The sequence below is a fragment of the Podarcis melisellensis genome (genome assembly GCF_964234715.1).
Source record: "Podarcis melisellensis genome assembly, chromosome: 7".
Taxonomy (NCBI): domain Eukaryota; kingdom Metazoa; phylum Chordata; class Lepidosauria; order Squamata; family Lacertidae; genus Podarcis; species Podarcis melisellensis.
Window position 1 is genome coordinate 401,600 of NC_138539.1, and position 16,919 is coordinate 418,518.

The 16,919-nt window shown below is 59.5% G+C and overlaps 1 protein-coding gene across 25 annotated transcripts in view; it reads right to left on the bottom strand.

The window, feature by feature from the left end:
- The window catches only part of PLEC (plectin), a gene marked incomplete at its 3' end in the record, with an annotated part of 109,328 nt that overhangs the window by 14,907 nt on the left and 77,502 nt on the right, over positions 1 to 16,919 (bottom strand). For 24 of the 25 annotated variants that reach the window (XM_081919567.1, XM_081919569.1, XM_081919561.1 and 21 more), the window contains 23 exons: positions 15,811 to 15,888; positions 15,586 to 15,678; positions 13,976 to 14,142; positions 11,361 to 11,476; positions 11,066 to 11,172; positions 10,855 to 10,974; positions 9,962 to 10,057; positions 9,222 to 9,349; positions 8,700 to 8,793; positions 8,423 to 8,577; positions 7,751 to 8,060; positions 7,118 to 7,195; positions 6,273 to 6,434; positions 6,054 to 6,158; positions 5,664 to 5,759; positions 5,323 to 5,448; positions 4,180 to 4,332; positions 3,925 to 4,079; positions 3,242 to 3,368; positions 2,933 to 3,116; positions 1,972 to 2,129; positions 1,653 to 1,831; positions 646 to 784 (listed from right to left, as the gene is read on the bottom strand). In XM_081919567.1, the coding sequence (XP_081775693.1) occupies positions 646 to 784; positions 1,653 to 1,831; positions 1,972 to 2,129; positions 2,933 to 3,116; positions 3,242 to 3,368; positions 3,925 to 4,079; positions 4,180 to 4,332; positions 5,323 to 5,448; positions 5,664 to 5,759; positions 6,054 to 6,158; positions 6,273 to 6,434; positions 7,118 to 7,195; positions 7,751 to 8,060; positions 8,423 to 8,577; positions 8,700 to 8,793; positions 9,222 to 9,349; positions 9,962 to 10,057; positions 10,855 to 10,974; positions 11,066 to 11,172; positions 11,361 to 11,476; positions 13,976 to 14,142; positions 15,586 to 15,678; positions 15,811 to 15,888 (3,126 nt within the window). Of the gene's footprint in view, positions 1 to 645; positions 785 to 1,652; positions 1,832 to 1,971; positions 2,130 to 2,932; positions 3,117 to 3,241; positions 3,369 to 3,924; positions 4,080 to 4,179; positions 4,333 to 5,322; positions 5,449 to 5,663; positions 5,760 to 6,053; positions 6,159 to 6,272; positions 6,435 to 7,117; positions 7,196 to 7,750; positions 8,061 to 8,422; positions 8,578 to 8,699; positions 8,794 to 8,915; positions 9,047 to 9,221; positions 9,350 to 9,961; positions 10,058 to 10,854; positions 10,975 to 11,065; positions 11,173 to 11,360; positions 11,477 to 13,975; positions 14,143 to 15,585; positions 15,679 to 15,810; positions 15,889 to 16,919 lie in introns of those variants that run through there. The other variant, XM_081919566.1, reaches the window with a different exon arrangement.

Sequence of the window (16,919 nt, forward strand, 5' to 3'; positions counted from 1 at the left end):
TTCGAACTGCTAGGTGGGCAGGAGCTGGGACCGAAAGACGGGAGCTCACCCCGCCGCGGGGATTTGAACCGCCGACCATACGATCGGCAAGTCCTAGGCACCCACGTCCCTTTGTCAAAATTACAAATACCTAAATACAGTCATTTACCCTCGCTAGATTCAACGTGCTGCCATCTGCCTTATTGCCGGGCAGATCTGAGGGTAAACCATACATGGAACATGTCTGCCCCTGTGGCTTGAAGGAGGGGTGCCTTGTTATGCTGCCGTTTCTACAGGGATATACACTTTATTAGCCCTGCTATGCTAAAATCTCCAAATGAATCTGAACTTCAATGTCTAAAATCCCTGGTGGAGGACAAGGATCCTGAGGTCACGTTAAGGGTAGCCAAATTCTGTGTGATTGCCATAAAACTTAGGGAACAAGCTCTGCAATCATAATGATTAAGTTTTTAAATGATAATTTCAGGTTATATGTTAGTGACTAAGTTTTAATTTATATATTTTTTAACTGTTGCTATATCTGTATCGTCCCTGTTATACCTAATTGCAAATTCAAATGTATCCCTATCTTGTTTTAGGACTTCTTTGATATTTGTATGTGGGCTGGAACTGGTCTGGGACTGAAATAATAAATTCTGCAGGCACCTTCAGCTCTGTCTTGGTGGCCTCCAGGGCCTTGAGGTCAGAGGGCACCGCTTGCACATCCTTCAGCTGCTCCTCGTACTTGCGGACCAGCTCCTCTGCCCCTTGCGTGCTGCGGATCACCAGGTTGATGGTCTTCAGCCTGTGGGGCGAGAAGAGGGGAGCTGGAGGTTTGCGTCGGAAGGGAAGGAGAGCCCAAGCAGCCTCCCATTTGCACAAGACACCCGATGGCAGTGTGCAAAAGTTGTGACATGGGTGGTCGCTTAATAATAATAGAAATTTTATTATTTGCACCCCAGCCACTCTGGGCAGCTTCCAGCAAATATAAAAGCAGAATAAACATCCAACATTTTTTAAAAGTCCCTCTACAGTGCTGCTTTCAGATGCTGTGTTTATTTGTGATGCAAATGAATGGCTGAATGGGAGAATTTTATGGGTTTGGCACAAAAGAAGGCAGCGCTACATCAATTCAAAACAGCAAGAGAGCAAAACCCAGCCAGAGCGGCAACGCCATGCAAAAAGGCCTGGAGCAAGAAAAAGTGATTTGCCTGGCGCCAAAATGACCTCCAGGCAGGTGCTGAGACGCCGCAAGGGGGGTTACTACTGAGAAGGCACCTCCTAGGCACCTGCCATCGCTCACCTGGCGAGGGCACCCACAGAAGGGCCAGGGGGGATGGCGAGGTCAAGGACCAGGTGGGTCCATGTGGGTGAGGCAACCCGCTTCCCCTGCAGAAGAAGAGCCAAGAGGCTCTCACTACCCACCCACAAATCTCCCTTCCTCACAGGTTCATCTCCCAAGTGTTTTCACGGGTTGGGCGAACACAGACCAAGACCAGTGAAAGATCTGGTGGGAGAAAGGAGGCAGTGGATGGAGGATGCAAAAGCATAGAAGGGCCCCCGCCAGACCCAAGGGAAGAGGGCAGCAAAGGCCTCAGGAAGCGGAAGCAGCTCCTGGCGACACCCGGCTGACCAGGTGGGCGGAGAGAGTCCCGGGTGAGAGGAGGACCTACTTTTCCAGGTAGATGCTGGAGAGGCTGTACACCTGGTCCATCTTCTGCAGGGTGATGTCCAGCTCTGAGTGGAGGGTGGGGGCTGAGCTGGCCTGCTCTGGTTGCGCCAACACCTCCTCCGTCTTGGCGCTCACTTTGCCCAGGTTCTTCTTGATGCCCTCCAGTTCCAGGTGGATTTGCTAGAGGGAGGAGAGAGGCAGAGGAGGGAGCAGAATGAAGCCCGCAGTGAAGCCACAAAGCGGGGGCAGGATCCGCACTGGTGGTAGCAGCGTCAGATTCCTGCCAGGGTAGGAAGAGATGCGTGGGGGGGGGGCAGTACCTGCTGGTCACTGATGCGCTGGGCACACTCCTTGGCAGGGTCCTTGTCCAGCGGAGAGCGGATCTTGTGGATGGTGCGGGACTCGCAGCCCTCCAGCTGCAGGCGGATGTCCTTCAGCTGCGAGATGAAGTTCCTGCAGAGAGACTCCTCCTGCTCCCCTGAGACACCAAACAAACCAAGCCCAGGTGAGTGGAGGAGCAGGCAGACACAGCTTCCAGTGTGGGGAAGGGGCACAAGGGGAGAGAGAGAGGCCTCCAAAGCCAGCCTGTGGGGGGAAAGGGGGCTGGCTGGGGTCCAGCTGAGCAGGGATGGAAGGACGGTTGGAGAAACACCCTCCACCTGCAGCACCCCCTATTTGGGGACTTCCCTGGCTTTTTTCTGGAAAGTTAGCTAGCCTTGGTCAAGACTTGACGTTTTCATCCCCAAAAAAGTTTTTGATTTGAGTTTCCATTGAAATGAGGCTGTATTTTAATATTTTAATGTCGTATTTTAATCTTGTTTTTAATTAATTTGTTTTTATATATCGGGTGTTAGCCGCCATGAGCCCAGTCTTGGCTGGGGAGGGCGGGGGTATAAATAAAATTTATTATTATTATTATTATTATTATTATTATTATTATTGCCATGGGGAGGCAATTCAGGAAGGAGGGAGGGCACATAGAATTGTAGACTTGGAAGGAACCCACAGCAAGACAGAGGCAGCCCCCAGGAAGCAGGCAAGCAGGCAGGCAACCTTCGAAGATGGTGGGCTCTCTTGCACTGGGGCTTTTAAAGCAGTGGTTGGGCGGCTGCGACTCTCTGGCTGCGACTCCTGCATTGCAGGGATTGCACTGGGTGCCCCTTGGGGTCTCTTCCTCCTCTACAATTCTGATTCTATGACTCTGGGGACCCAGGAGATTTGTTTGGCTGCAGATGCCAGGGAGCTCCCCCCCCCCCATGGAAGAGCCAGGGGGCGCCTCACCTTTCTCCAGGCCGCGCAGCAGCATCTCGTACTTCTGGGTGCAGAGGGTGTATTCGCGCTCCACGTGCAGCCGGTCATCCGGCAGGAAGTTCTGGGAGTCCTGGCTGTTGCGCAGGAACTCCTGGTAGTGGGTCTCCAGGCTGCGCAAGGTCTTCCGGTAATCCTCGGGGGGCATCGTCCGGAACTGGGGGAGGCGGAGAAGCCAGGTCAGGAAGGGGCCCTTTCCCTCCCCCTCGAGCCCAGGTTGCAGGTCACCCACTCCTCCCTCCCTCCCGCCCCCCAAGAGCTTCCTTAGCACCCGCTCCTCACTATGAGCAGCGACCAGGACTGGATCTGCTGGATGTCCCTCTGCAGGTACTGCCAGGAGAGGAGACTCTGCATGTCGATGTGCAGCTGGTGCCAGAAGGTCAGCAGGCTCTGGTGGCTGCCCTCCAACCTGTGGGCAGAGAGGAAAAGGAGGCTCCAGAACCATCTCAGAGGGGGGGGTTGGGGGTTCCCCAGGGTCGCCTGCCCCAAAGAGAGAGCAGAGCGGGCAGAGAGGCAGAGAGCCCCCCATGCCACCCCCAGAGCCCAAAAAGCAGTACAGCAGTTCTCCTCAAGTGGGGCCAGGGGGAGGGCAGAGGCCCTGGGGGGTGTCTGTGGGTGGCGACTAGCTGTCATGGCTCTGCTTTGCCCTCCAGCGCTGCAGGCAGCAGTGCTTCTGCACCCACTGCAGTTGGGGGGGGTGTCTCTGGTGCCCACATCCTGCTTGTGGGTTTCCCATTGAGGCATCTGGTTGGCCACTGTGAGAAGAGGAGGCTGGGCTAGAAGGGCCCCCCGTGGGCCTGATCCAGCTCTTTTGATGTTCGTGTGAGTTTGCGGCAGTGGAAGCTTCAGCGATATCTCTCTCTGCTGATACGATCCGAGGATTTAATCACGGTTTCTAATCTGCCCCCCACGCCCTCAAGGAGAAAGGAAAGCAAGGGGGTTGGGGCGGGGTGAGGCTGACTCACCTGCTGACGGCCTCCAGGGCCTCCTTGTTGGGTGGGGGCACCAGGAAGACGATGGAGGGCACAGTGGCCTCGCTCCCGGCCACGTTCAGCACCTTCCACTTGTACGGCTGGGCGTTGCTGAGGAGGGTGCAGGAGTCGCCCTTGTGCACCGTGATCTGGGGAGGGGGGAGGAAGTGAGCAGCCTCCAAAGATGCACCCCAGACCCAGTTTGCCGCCCCCACCCGGTTTCCAGACACGTGACCCCACCCCGCTCACCTCCATCTGCTTGTAGTCGCAGACAGCCTGGAGAGGCAGTCGTCCCTTGAGGGCGGTGCTGGGGCTGCGGGGCTTCAGCTGGACAATGGCCTTGGCTCGCTTGGCCAGCCCAGCCAGCTGACCCTGGTACTCAGCCAGGTGCTCCTTCTCCTCCTGGCATGGGGGGCACAAAGAGGGGCGGCAGGAGAGGAAGAGAGTCAGACTCATAGGGGAGTAGAGCTGCAAGAGACCCATAGAGCCCCCTAATGCCTGCAGGGTACGGGGGTGTTACCAGAATTTATGTAAAGGTTGAAAGGAGACTTTGCCCCTCCAGCAGACATCACACAGCGCCCTCCCCCCCCACACACACACACTACCAGTATCAGCACAATCACTCCTGCAAATGTCCCCACAAAACACTTCATCACAGTTTCCTCCTATCTCTTTTCAAAGGGCCTCAGCTCCACATTACCAAATGCAACAGTTCACTGATAAATGTATCTATTTACTGGCTCAATGGGAAAACTTCAGAAATTCATATACAATCGCTCCAGTATCGGATCTGCACCATTCCACTGTTCAGGAAAGGAACGGCTCGCAAGGGGGCAGTCTGGGATGTGGGCAGCCATAATCCCTCCAGCCTGAGACCACGTACTCCGTAGCCTCCTTGCCTGGGAGAAAATGACTGGCATCTTGGCAAATGGGTGCCAGACAGGTAGTCACCCCACAGACAACAGAAGACTCTCCAGAAATGGACTGAGTTCACGGACCTGACCGGGAATACCAGGAACTTGTAAATATTCCTGTTGTATCACTCGGTGGGTGTGTGGTGGTGAGCAAGGAGGGTTGGGGGGAAACCTGATGACCCAGTTTCTGCCAGAAATCCCTCCCGGCTTGTGACATATGTCTGATGTATCTATGATGTGTGCATGAGGCTTCACCAAAGGTGTTTATAGGAAAAAGGGGAAACTTATAAAAGAGGAAGCATCCCTTTTTTGGGGCTTCTCCCAGGCCACCGCATGGAAGTCCTGTGGCAAGAGGCTTGAATAAAGACCAGGCCTACAGGCTGCTGTTTTGCTTCTATACTCTCGGCTGGTGTCTTTGTTTGGCTATCCAAGTGAGCCCAGGAAACGTCCTTTGACAGTGCAAAAGGGCCGCACTCACGAGGGAGTCCTGCAGCAAGTCCTCCAGGCGCGTCACCGTGATGGAGCGGTCGCAGACAAACTTCTTCCGCATGGTCTCCTGGGTCTTGCGCAGGAATTCCTCCGCCTCCTTCACGTCGGAGAAGAACTTGGGGAGAGGGAGAGGGAGCGGCGGGTGAGGAGATGCCCAGCTGCGTCTGGCAGGAGGAAAGCTACCCAGAGGTGCCCCCTCCTCCCCAGGGACAATTGGGGCCCAAAGGCATCTGCAGGAGGGCAGCTGGCTGGCTGCAGGGGAGAAGGGGAGCAGCCCAGCCCCAGAGGAGTAGCAGGAGTCCTGCCCGGCCAGACCCCTGCCCCAGATACCTGGAAGTAGGCGGTGTTCTCCTTCAGGTGGGCCTCAATGCAGCAGCACAGCTGGAGCATCCAGCTCCATTGGGTCTGCAGGGCAGCCTGGAAGGCCTGGAAAGGGGGGGGGAGAAACTCAGCCATGGGGCAGGACCTGGGGGCAGGAAAGTGGGGTGGGGCACCCCCCCCCAGCTCAGCTCCCCTGTGTCTTGTGAGACATTGGGGGGTTGTGGGGCAAGAGCCCCCCCGGAGAGATAATGCCAGGATGTGGCTGCCCGCCGAGGCCTCGTGAGGCCCACGTGGCAGAGGCAACCACAGCCATCACGAGCTGCAGCCGTCATGGGACCCACTGGCAAGCCTCACTCCCCACCGGGCCCCGATCCTTCTTGGCCGCGCGCCCAGCCTCACCTCCACAGTCTGCTTGCCCGGGTGCTCCTCCCTCAGCAGCCGGTCTCCCGTGCTCTGGATCTCCTTGATCTTCCGCTCCCGCTGCTCCAGCTCCCGCATCAAGCCCTGGGGGACGGGGCAGAAAAGGCACAGTCAGAGGGCAAAGGGTGGGCAGGGGGGTCCCGGCAGCCCCCCAAGCCACCTCCACCCCCCCACCCCCCCGAGAGAACGGGGCCTTACGGAGTAGCTCTCCTTCTTGGCGGCCATGTTGCTGTTGCGCTCGCTCCAGTCGTAGTTGACCTCTTCCTCCTCCTTCTCGTTCAGCCACATCAGCTCCTTGGTGGCAGCCGCCACAAACGCCTGGAGGCTCTCGAGGTGGCGCAGGCGGGCCTTGGAGGAGTTCTGCAAGGGCACAGCGGGGACGGGGTCAGGTGCCCAGCCTCCCTCTGCACGCGCACAGGGGCACCCTCTCCTCCTCCTCCCCCCTCTGGGGTCCCAGCACCACAAGGGGGCAGCCTGCCCTCGCCCTCCCGTCCTCCAGGTTGGGAAGGACCCAAGGCTGGGCTGTGCAAGGCAGAGAAAGGATTTGCCCTCTTTCCTTCGTTTGCCTGCATTCTCCTGCCCACAAGCCCCATTTGGCTTCTCTTCCGAGTGCCAAGGCCCACATTTTGGAGGACAGGCACACACAAGGAACCTTGTCCATTATTATTATTATTATTATTATTATTATTATTATTATTATTATTAAGCAAATGTATATACTGCACAATATTTTTTTTAACAATTTAAAAGGCCACGGACTGCTTATTTAGCCAAAGGCCTGGGAGAAGAGGAATGTCTTTGCCTGGTGCCTAAAAATATGCAATGAAGGTGCCTGGCTAGCATCCCTGGGGAGAGCATCCCACAAGTGGGCAGCCACCACAGAAAAGGCCCTCCAGCTCTCTTGTGGAAGAGGCACCTGAAGAAAAGCCTCAGGTGATGATCATGCACAGGGTCCAGGAGGAGAAAGGAGATCCTGTTCATGCCCCGGAGAGACCGGGATCCAGCCCCTCCCCCTCCCTGCCCTCAGCCCACATGCTCCTCACCAGCAGCTTGGCATACTGCAAGTCCAGCTTGTTCAGGCAGTCCCGGTAGGCACTTCGTGGGCCGGGGGAGAGCTGGGCCTGGGGGGGGGGAGAGAGAGAAGGAAGGAAGAAAAAGGCTGAGAGTTCCAGGACAGCCAGCAGACACACGGCAGACGCAAGGGCAGGCACACAGCACCACCCCACAACCTCCCTCCCCTTTGCACGTGAAATTGGGGGGGGGGCAATGGAGAGGGACTGCCTCTGCCTGGCACCTTGGGCACGGCATGCCCACCAAGTGGGGGGAGGCCTGGGGGAATGATTTGGCTTCTCCTTAGACACCCCTGCCTGCAAGGTAGAGTCAAGAAGTAAGTTTTGAGCGGTGGAACGGAGCTTACAGTCCTGGTGACCAAAAAGGGAAAAACCCACATTTCAGATGACCTCCTACCCCCCAAAAAACTTTCCTTCTTTCAGAGGGACAATTATGGTGGGTGCAATAATATTATTCCTGTTAACAACAGGCAACGGGGTCAGGGTCCCATTTCTGCGATTCTTGCATTGCAGAGGGTTGGACTAGAAGACCCTCGGGGGTCCCTTTCAACTCTAAGACCAGGTAGTGCCATGGGGAGAGCAGCTGGCAACGGGGGGGGGGCTCACCTCATCCGCTCTTGCCCTCTCGATCTTGGCGCGGAACTCCTCGATGGACTGGTGGAGTCCGCGGTGGCTGCCCAGCTGAGACTCCACGGTGGGCAGGTCCACGCCCCACTCGGCCGCGTTCAGGCGCCGCTGGTTGTCCTCCACCCAGGCCAGCAGGTCCTGCAGGTAGCGCAGGGTGACGTCGTCCAGCTCCTGGCGCGGGCGCTGCGTGACGGGCACCGTGACCTGGGCGATGGGGGCCGATCCAGACTTCAGCCGCAGGTTGTATTCTGTGCGGATGGCCACCAGGCGCTCGTGCAGGCGGTAGACCCTGCGGGAGGAAGGGGGGTGAGCGGGGGCAGCAGGGGAGTCGCCTGGCAGGGGGCACCTCCTGGCAGCAGCAATGGGGTGCATTCAGCGGACTAGATGCAGGGTGTAAGTTGCCACAAGGGGGCGCAAGGCACCTGCCTTTACATTCTGGGGAGGGGACTCCCTGCTTATGCCAGACACCCCTTGGCGCACACACACCCCTGGCCTGAGGAACATTCACCCTGCATTACCACCTGCTGCCATCAGGCACAGGGGGGCGCTCTTGGCTTGTGCAGAGCAGCCCAGGCAAGCATGGAGTGAGCAGAGGCCCTTGGGGGCCACAGGAATCCCCGCGGGGGCCGGAGGAGGAGCAGCGCTGCTGACCTGCGGTACATCTGCTCCCCTTGCGGGTGGCGTCCGTCCTTGAGCGCCTGCACATCGTTGAAGAGCAGGCGGATCATGGCATCGGCCTTGTCCAGGTCGCGCTCGATCTCGGCCGACTTCTGGGGTGCCTTCCCTGCAGCCAGCAGGCGGATGTCCTGCGGGGAGAAGGGGAAGCAGCTTGTCAACTGGCCCTGCAGAGCAGACCGTCCCAAGGGCAGGGGCCCAAGCAAGGGCCCAGCCCACAATGGGGGGGCCGGGAACAGAAAGGGCCTCTCACCGACTGCAGGAGGGTGTCCGCCTGGTTGAGGTGCTCCTCGCAGAGACCCGACTCCATCTGAAGTTTGCTGACAATGCGCTGCAGGCGCTCCAACCTGGAGGAGGGAAAAGTGACAGGTCAGTGCAGGTGCCTCCCAGCATTGTGCCCCCACCTCTGGGCATATCCCACCGGCCTCCCCAGCCCCCCTCCCAGCAAAAGCAGAGCCCCGGGGCCCACCAGCAGCTGTTCCTGATGCTGCTCTCGGCTGCCTCCCCGGCCTGACTCTGCGGTTCAAGCTGTGCCGTTTCCTGAAGAGATCGGCGCAGATGAGTCACCAACCGTGTGTTTCCCATTAAAGCTGGGCTGGGCTGGCAGCCGGTTGGGGCGGAGGGGGGAGAGGGAGGGAGGGGGAGGGACCCAGCCGGACTCTCGTGCTCCCTCCCCCCCCCCACCAAGGAAGGAGGGAGTGGCACCCTCTCTCTGTGCCTCCGCCCCCCAGGCAGGCGGACTCAGCCCAAGGGCCCAACTGCACAGCTGCCCCACCTCTCGAACTCGGAGCGCAGAAGCTTCTCCCTCTCCAGGATGGCCACGTGCAGCTTGCCCCACTCCTTCTCCACGTCCAGCGGGTGGTAGCCGGGAGGAACCTTCAGCTGCCCAGACTGGACAGACGGCTGCTCCGGGGACAAGAGAAAGGAGGAGACCATGGTCACAGGAAGGGCAAATCAGCTGGGCGGCTTGCACTGCAGGGGCTGGACTAGATGACACGTGGGGTCCCTTCCTACACCTCTATGCTCCTATGGGTCGTGTGGGGTGTGCTTCCTCTTTGCACCTCTTCCTTCTGGCTCAAGGGGTGCTTCAAGGCTCACTCGAGGCTCCAGGCCAGGAGGGGCTCAGTCCCTGTGCCCGCATTCCTGGGCTGACCTCCCCTGCTGGCCATTGGCAGCCAGACCCCGCCTGGCGCAGGTCCAGAGCCAGGATCGCTCCACCTCCTCCAGGCCCAAAGAGAGAGACGCTGGAGAGCGTTGAACTTGGCACCTTCTGCATGCCAAGCAGCTGTCCTGTCGCTGCGCTGGGGTCTGCAAAATGCAGGGGGGGGGGACTGGCCTCTGAAGACCCAGACCTGTCCCACCCACGGCCTAAAGAGGCCCCCCCTTTAAAGGACTAACCAGCCGTCAAAGGACATTGGCCAGATTGCAACGCAGCCCCTACCCAGCGCTACCCCACGCGTTTCCCCAAGCCTGCCCCATAGCAAGATAGGGCGGGGAGAGAAGAGCCGCCCTCACCTCCAGAGACTGGTAGATGGCCTTGGAGCGGTTCTTGTCGGCCTCCTTGGCGGGCAACTCCGTCTCCTTGAACTTCAGGAACTGGCGCCACAGGATCTGGGGTGGGGGGAGGAAACGGGGGTCAGCAGGGGGGAGGGCACAGTGCGGGACTCTCCAGGGCTTGTGGGCAAGTCTGGCACTGCCCCTCTCCGACACAGGAAATAGAATTAGGAGTGGGTCCATTCCTTGGGGTCCCCTTCGCTCCCTATGGCCCACACGGACTGGCAGCCGTGGCTCTCTGGGGGTTCAGGCAAGTCTGAACCTGGGACCTCTTGCCTGTCCAGCCACTGAGAGATGCCTCTTCCCCACAATCCTCCTGTTCTGCTTTTCTAGGGGCTTCCCTAGAACTTGCAGCTCCTGCCTTGCAGGGGGGCTGGACTAGATGACCCCCAGGGTCCCTTCCAACTCTACCGTCCTTCGATTCTATGGCAGCCCAGGGCCAGAGAGGTACCCGGATGCTGTTGGGCAGCACTCAGCCTGGCCCCCTGGACCTCTGCCAGAGCAGCCCGTAAAACTCGCACTCCTGGGCCTCCTTCCCCTGGGCACCCTGCCTGGGCACGCCTGCCCTGACGCTGGCAGCCGCCAGGATCCTCTCATGACCAAGGAGGAGGGAGCGCACGGCCTGCCCTTTCATCCGGTGCCAGCCAAGAAAGGGGGAAGGGAGCTGAGGAGGGGAGCCGCCGGCCCGGCCCTGACTCAGGAGACGCAGCCTGGAGGGACAGGCTTGGAAGCAGGCGACTGGGGCAGAGCCAAAGGGGGAAAGGTCGTGGGGGGCAGAGCAGTGGGGGGCTCAGGTGGACCCAGTCTTGGTGGGAGAGGTGGGCTAGGGCCAAGATGGGGGGTGGATCTCTCACCTCGATCTCCTCAAAGCTGGAGGGGAACTTGCGCTCCTCAAAGATCACCGTGTGGTGCCGGATCCATTGCAGGAGCAGCGTCACCACCTCGTAGTACTCCTGCCAGCGCAGCTGCAGCTCCTGGCGGGGCGAGAGGGAGGTGTCAGAGGAGGGTCCCAACCCCAAGCCCCTGCCCTGGCCACTTCTGCCCCCCCAAATGCCCCCCACTCACGTTGGCCTTGACGCCATCCACCACGTCGGGCACGCGAGGCATGGCGTCGTAGAGAGAGGAGACGTAGGTGATGATGGACTTCTCGTCGGGCTGAGGAACGTCAACGTCTGCAAGAGGGCAGGAGAGCAGCCGTCAGCCCCCAAACGCCCTCCACAGAGGGGCCAGGCTGTGCCCACTTGGCCACCCACACAGGCGCCCACTCCCCTTGAGCTGTGACTCCTGTGGGGCAGGGGGTGAGGCTGGATGACCCTCGGGGTCCTCCCCAACCCCACGATTGTTCTGCATCCCTACGCACCTTCCGGGTCCAGCAGCCGTGTCACTCCCAGCTCGTGGTCGGCCACGGAGAAGGCCTGCTCCAGGTTCTCCACGTTGGTCTGGCGGTACACTTTGTTCATGTCAATCAGCATCGGCCTGTTGGGGGGAGAGGAGAGGGTTCAGAGCTGCCACTCCTGAATTGTGGGGTGGGGGCACCAGATGGCTCTTCCAACCCTTTCAAGGGGCTTCCAACTTTTGGGGGGCAGCAGCACATTTGGAAATCTAAGGAACAGCGATGGACACCAAAGCAAACCCATTTTGACAGCAGGAAAACCGGCAGCACTCAGGACTGCCCATCCCTAACAGGCAAAACACCCATTGCCCACAAAATATTGAAAAGGGCAGGGAGTTATCTATGTGACTGAGGAGAGCCTTGGTGGGCACCAGTGGGGCAGAATCCCGGACGTCGGAAAGGCTGAAGAAGTCCCACAGGAAAACAGGCATTTGACCTCCGGGGGTGTACAACAACTCCCTCTATCCTTGCGTCCAGCAGAAAACCCAAGGGAAGGATGGCGGGGGGACAACTCCCTAATAATAATAATGATGATGATGATGATGATAATTTTTATTTATATCCGGCCCTCCCCAGCTAGAGCCAGGCTTGGGGCAGCTCACAACAGTAAAATTACAGTAAAAACATAATGGGGGGAAAAAACCAATCTAAAATACAGGTTAAAATGCACCTTCTTGAGTCCCCAAAGGTAGGGGTATTCAGGGCAGGGGCATGCTGAATTTAGAAGCCTGACCAAGCCCCCTCCCCACAAGCTGCAGCAACAGGCTGCTCAGTGCTGGGCCAAAGCTGGGGGGGGGCAGCCAGGAGATGCCTCCACTCAGCTCAGAAGCACCTCCTGACAGCAAGCGGCAGCAGGCAAGCGCCAGCAAGAAGCAGGAGCCCAGCCCAAGGCACGATCACACCTGGCTGTGTCCTTCCAGGTAAGCCCCAACAATCCCAGCCAGGTGGCACGGAGCAGGAGCCGCCACACGCCAGGCGGCAGAGCACAGAAAAAACTTCCTGCGGTGCTTGGGTAAGTGAGCCAAGCCATGGGGCAAAGGGGAGGGCAAAACAATAACAAAACAAAAATCCTCCACCCCCCTGCAAAGATGCTGCTCCTTCCCAGCCCCACGGGAAGGACCACCCCCCACATCACAATAAGGAGAGGGGGGGAGGGACTTCCTATTCCCCAGGGCCAGAGTCAGGGTGGGACTGAGCACAGAGCGCCTCCCTTAAGCTGGCTAGGAAGCCCCCAACTGACACCCCCCATACACAGTTACAGGAAGGAGAGGGAGGGGGAGCGCAGGGGAATATGGGGGGGGGCTAGGAGACCCTCCTACATTTCCTGGAGCCGCAGCGTGGAATGGACGGAGTACAGGGAGCCGCTGACGTTCCGGCCTCCTGCCAGCGCCCATCCTTCTTCGCCAGCCCCATTGGCGCGCAGCAGCGTCTGTGCCCGCAGCCCAGAGTCCACGGCGGGCACCTCCTCACAGACCATCACCACCCGCTCCTCCTTGGCTCGCAGGGATCCGGACCCCACCAGGCCCCGGCGCCTGGCCTGGCGCCTGCCACGCGAATGCCCACTCATGCCCAGGCGCTTGGAGGAGGGAGCAGCAAAGGCGCCCGCTGCCTCTGGCCCCACTGCACTCCCTGCTCCAAATGGAGCACGCAGGCAGGGTGGGCCGGACCCCGCCCTGCTCCCAGCCACGTGTGGGAAGGTGGGGCAGGCGGGCGCCAGGCTCAGACTTGTTGCAGCTTTGAAGATCCGCCATTGCCATCCGGCCCACCGCCAGGACTGCTCTCCCAGCAGCCTTCTCCCTGAAGGACCCTCACTCTTCCAGGCTGGGGCTGGGGTGGGGGGAGAGGTGTTCCCCACAATTATTGGGGACCCAGAGTGGGGGGAGAAGGGGAGCACAGAAGGTGCAGGAGGACAGCAGCCCCCCACCCGCCTTCTCCCCTGCTCCAGGCCACCTCTGAGCAAACAAGCCAAGTGGGTGCAGGCAAGCTCTCAAGGGGGGAGAGGAAGGCAGGGGGGGCAGGAGGAAGAGATGGAAGGGGGTCCCCCCCACAGTGCAGAGCGGGGGCTGCAGTCCCCGCCTGCAATGCCCGCACTGCTCTGCAGGGGGGCCCAGGGCTCACCCAGAGGGAGAAGCAGCAGAGGGGGCCATTCTGCCCCTAGCAGACCACCGAGAGCCAGAGTCAGGCCGGCTGAGACTAGTTGCAGGGATGGAAGGGAATTGGGGGGCTAGGAAAAATGCATGCTGGCCCCCTCCTTTCTACTCTCAACCTTCAAGCACCTTTCTGAAGAGAAAGGAAATTTGGGGGAGCCGGAAATGTGGGGCATGTGGGGATTGCTTTCCCTTTCCTCTGCTGCCTCTCCAGATCTCCTTCCCCATTTCGTCCCCCTGATCCCCCCCCCCCACTTCACGGTGTCTCACTTCCCCTGCTTTTCCATCCCTCCACCAAACCCACAGGGTCTCCCTTGAGGGCTGGGCTGCGTCTGAGTCATCGGACGAACAGCATTGAGAGGCGTATATCCTACTTTTCCTGCATCCAGATTTGTGTTGAATGAACCCCCCCCCCCACTGCAGACCCCCCCTTACTTGTGGCGGTGGATGATGGCGTTGAAGAGGCGCCCGTCTCGCCAGCTGGTGGTGAAGTTGTCGCAGCGCAGGCCCTGGTAGCCCTCGACCATCCGCTGGGACCACAGCAGCAGCTTCTCCTTGGCAGTCATGTCCTCCGACTGGCCGCTCACCTGGATGTCCGAGATCTGCGGGCGAGGGAAGCTGAGGGGTGAGGTGGGGGGCACCGATGGGGGGCACCCAGGGCCAGCATCGTTCTGCAGCAAAAACCCACAGCAGCCCCACTGCCCATGCCAAGGGGGCTGAGGAGGAGGAATGGATATGTGTGTTCTGCACACTGGGCAGGGACACCAGTCGCCCAGGAGAAACGGGCATCGGATGGCCAAGCAGGGCAGAGGGAGGATGGGCACCGTCTCGCTGGGCATCCTGCCTGCCTACTGAGCCAGAAGGGCCTGAGGGAGGGCAGAGGGCTGCTCTTGGCTCCAATCCTGCTTGTGGGTTTCCACATTGGGGCATCTGGTTGGCCCCTGTGGGGACGGGGGCTGGACTAAAGGGGCCCCCTCAGGTCTCATCCAGCAGGCTCTGCTGGTGTCCTTATGTGGCTGGATCAAGGCAGCATCCTGTTCTCACAGTGGCTGCCAGATGCAGAGAGGGGTGCCCACCGGGTCCCCCAAGGGGCACGTGCCCCCCTCCCTTCTCCCCACTTCCCCCCTCTTCTCTGGGGCACAAGCCAAGGCGGTTGCATCAGCGTCTAGCGCTGGAAAATCTGTGTCCCCTGGAGCAAGGGGTGAGTCAGGCCCAGCCAGCCGCAGACTGCTCTCCGGCTGCAACCACAGCTCACAGCAGCGGCCCCACCCAGAGTGCTCCTCCCCAGCAGCACCTCAGGGTGCCCCTCCCTCCCACAAGGGCAGGGTATAAATAAAATTTATTATTTATTATTATTCCCTTCCCCTCAGAAGACCCTCCCTGCCCTGCCCTGGCATGGAATGAAGAATATGGGGAACTTATTCCAGAAGATTGTTGTGATTTTGAGGAGATAGTGATCTGACAGGCTCAACTCTTCCTGGCTCTGGTTATCTGTGTTTTATTACTTTCTCTATCCCCTGCAAAGAAGTCTTTGAGGTGTGGTCTCTTGGCAAACGGCACTGGTCAGTGAAAGCCTTTGATGTGTGGCCTGGCTTTTGGTCTTTGATGTAGAATAGCTGGTAGCCAAACCTGTCCTGGCCCTAACAGGGCATGGCCTCTCTAAAATATCTAGTTTTTGAGCATGGCAGTGAGAAGCTGGGCACGGACTCATGGCCAGAGGGTTGGGCAAAGGAAGACTATCGGGGGGGGGGGTCACTTTGCCACTTCTTTGAGCTTCCCAGTGGCAGGTTCAAGTTCTGCTTGCTAATGTATCTTTTACTTGCTGTTCAGAATAAAATCTGTAATCTTCTCACCCACTTGCCTTTGTATTGCTTCTGAATCTAATTTTAAAAGAACCACCTTGCATTTGACAAGCCAGGTCTCTGGCTGGCAGGCCTCAGGGGCAGGCAGGCAGGCTCTGGTATTGCTGCACCCAGGCCCATTTCCCATGCCAGGGCTCAGCGTCCCCTCAGTGCCCCCCCCAAGCAGGCTCCTCTCCCCCTCACCTGGAAGTGGAGGATGATGGTCCAGATGAGTCCCAGAGTCAGCTTGGGGTTTCCGTCCGCAATGTCATCGTTCCGGATATTGACCAGCTTCACCTGGGAAATGGCACATCACGCCCATTATCGGGGGGCTCCAGCCACCCCCGACCCCCCAAGGCAGGCCAGGCCGGACTCCCTCCCTCCCTCCCTCCCTGACCCCCAGCCCCTCCACCAGCTCCCGGGTCTCACCTGCCGGTGCTTCAGGTAATCCAGGGCAATCTGCACATTCTGGAGCTTGTGGAACCGCATCCGGCCCTTTTCGCGGGGCTGCGGGGGGGGGAGCGGGAGGGAAGTCAGTGTCTCTGCCCTGCCAGGCTCCACATCAGGGCGCAGTGACCCCCCCCCTCAAAAAAAAACCCCTGCCCTGGTCCAAACAAGCCTCCCCAGCAGAGGATCCCAGCACAGCAGGAGGAAAGAAGGGGGAGGCCGGCCCCCAAATCCTTCCTGCCAGACACAAGTGAGAGAACAATGTCCAGGAAATGCTCCCCCCTCCCCCCCCCACCGGACACCTTCAGGCAGAGCCAGTGCAAAGGCTTCTGTCATCCGCCTCCTCCCCCCCTTCCTGGCTTGCTTCCTGCGCCACACACTGGCCCATCTGAGACACCCCCCACCCTTGCCCAGCTATGGGGCTGGCACAAGGAGAAGAGGAAGGATGCAGATACAGAGAAGCCCTCTTCCCTCTTTGCAAGCACAGATCCTGCCCCCCCCCCCAGCCAAGCCTGGCTGAAGCCAAACCTGGGGGGGCTGGGCAATGGCTTGCTGGGATCTTCACTGGCCCACCCCCTTCACTGGCCCTCCCCCCTCCCATTTAGCACCCTGATGCCCATACCCTGGTGGGTTCTGGGGCTCCCCTCTGCCCCCGCCATGGGCACCAAGGGAGGCTAACTCCTTCAATAGCCACATGGCTGGAGGCAGGGGGACAACGTCCGTCCTCCATCCAGGCCTGGCATTAGCTAGCCATGGGCACCAACTTTCGAGGGAGAATGGAGGGGGGCGCCACCGTGCATGTGATGTCAGGATGTTAGGAGGAGCCAGGAGCAGAGATGAATGTGGGGGCTGCATGGTTTCAATGGCCAACAGCTCTTCCTCCAGCCTTTTGAGCATTGGGGAGCCCCCAAAATATTGGGACCCCCAAAGAGCTCAGCCCCTGGGAGGCGGCACCTCTGGCTGTGTGCCAGGCGGGAGCAACAGCACTTCTGTGCCAGCAAGAGGGAGGCGGGACTCCTTGGCACCCACCCCAGCAGCTCAACCCAGGGCAGGCGTGCGGGTGGCGGGTGCAATGCCATGCAGAAAGCGAC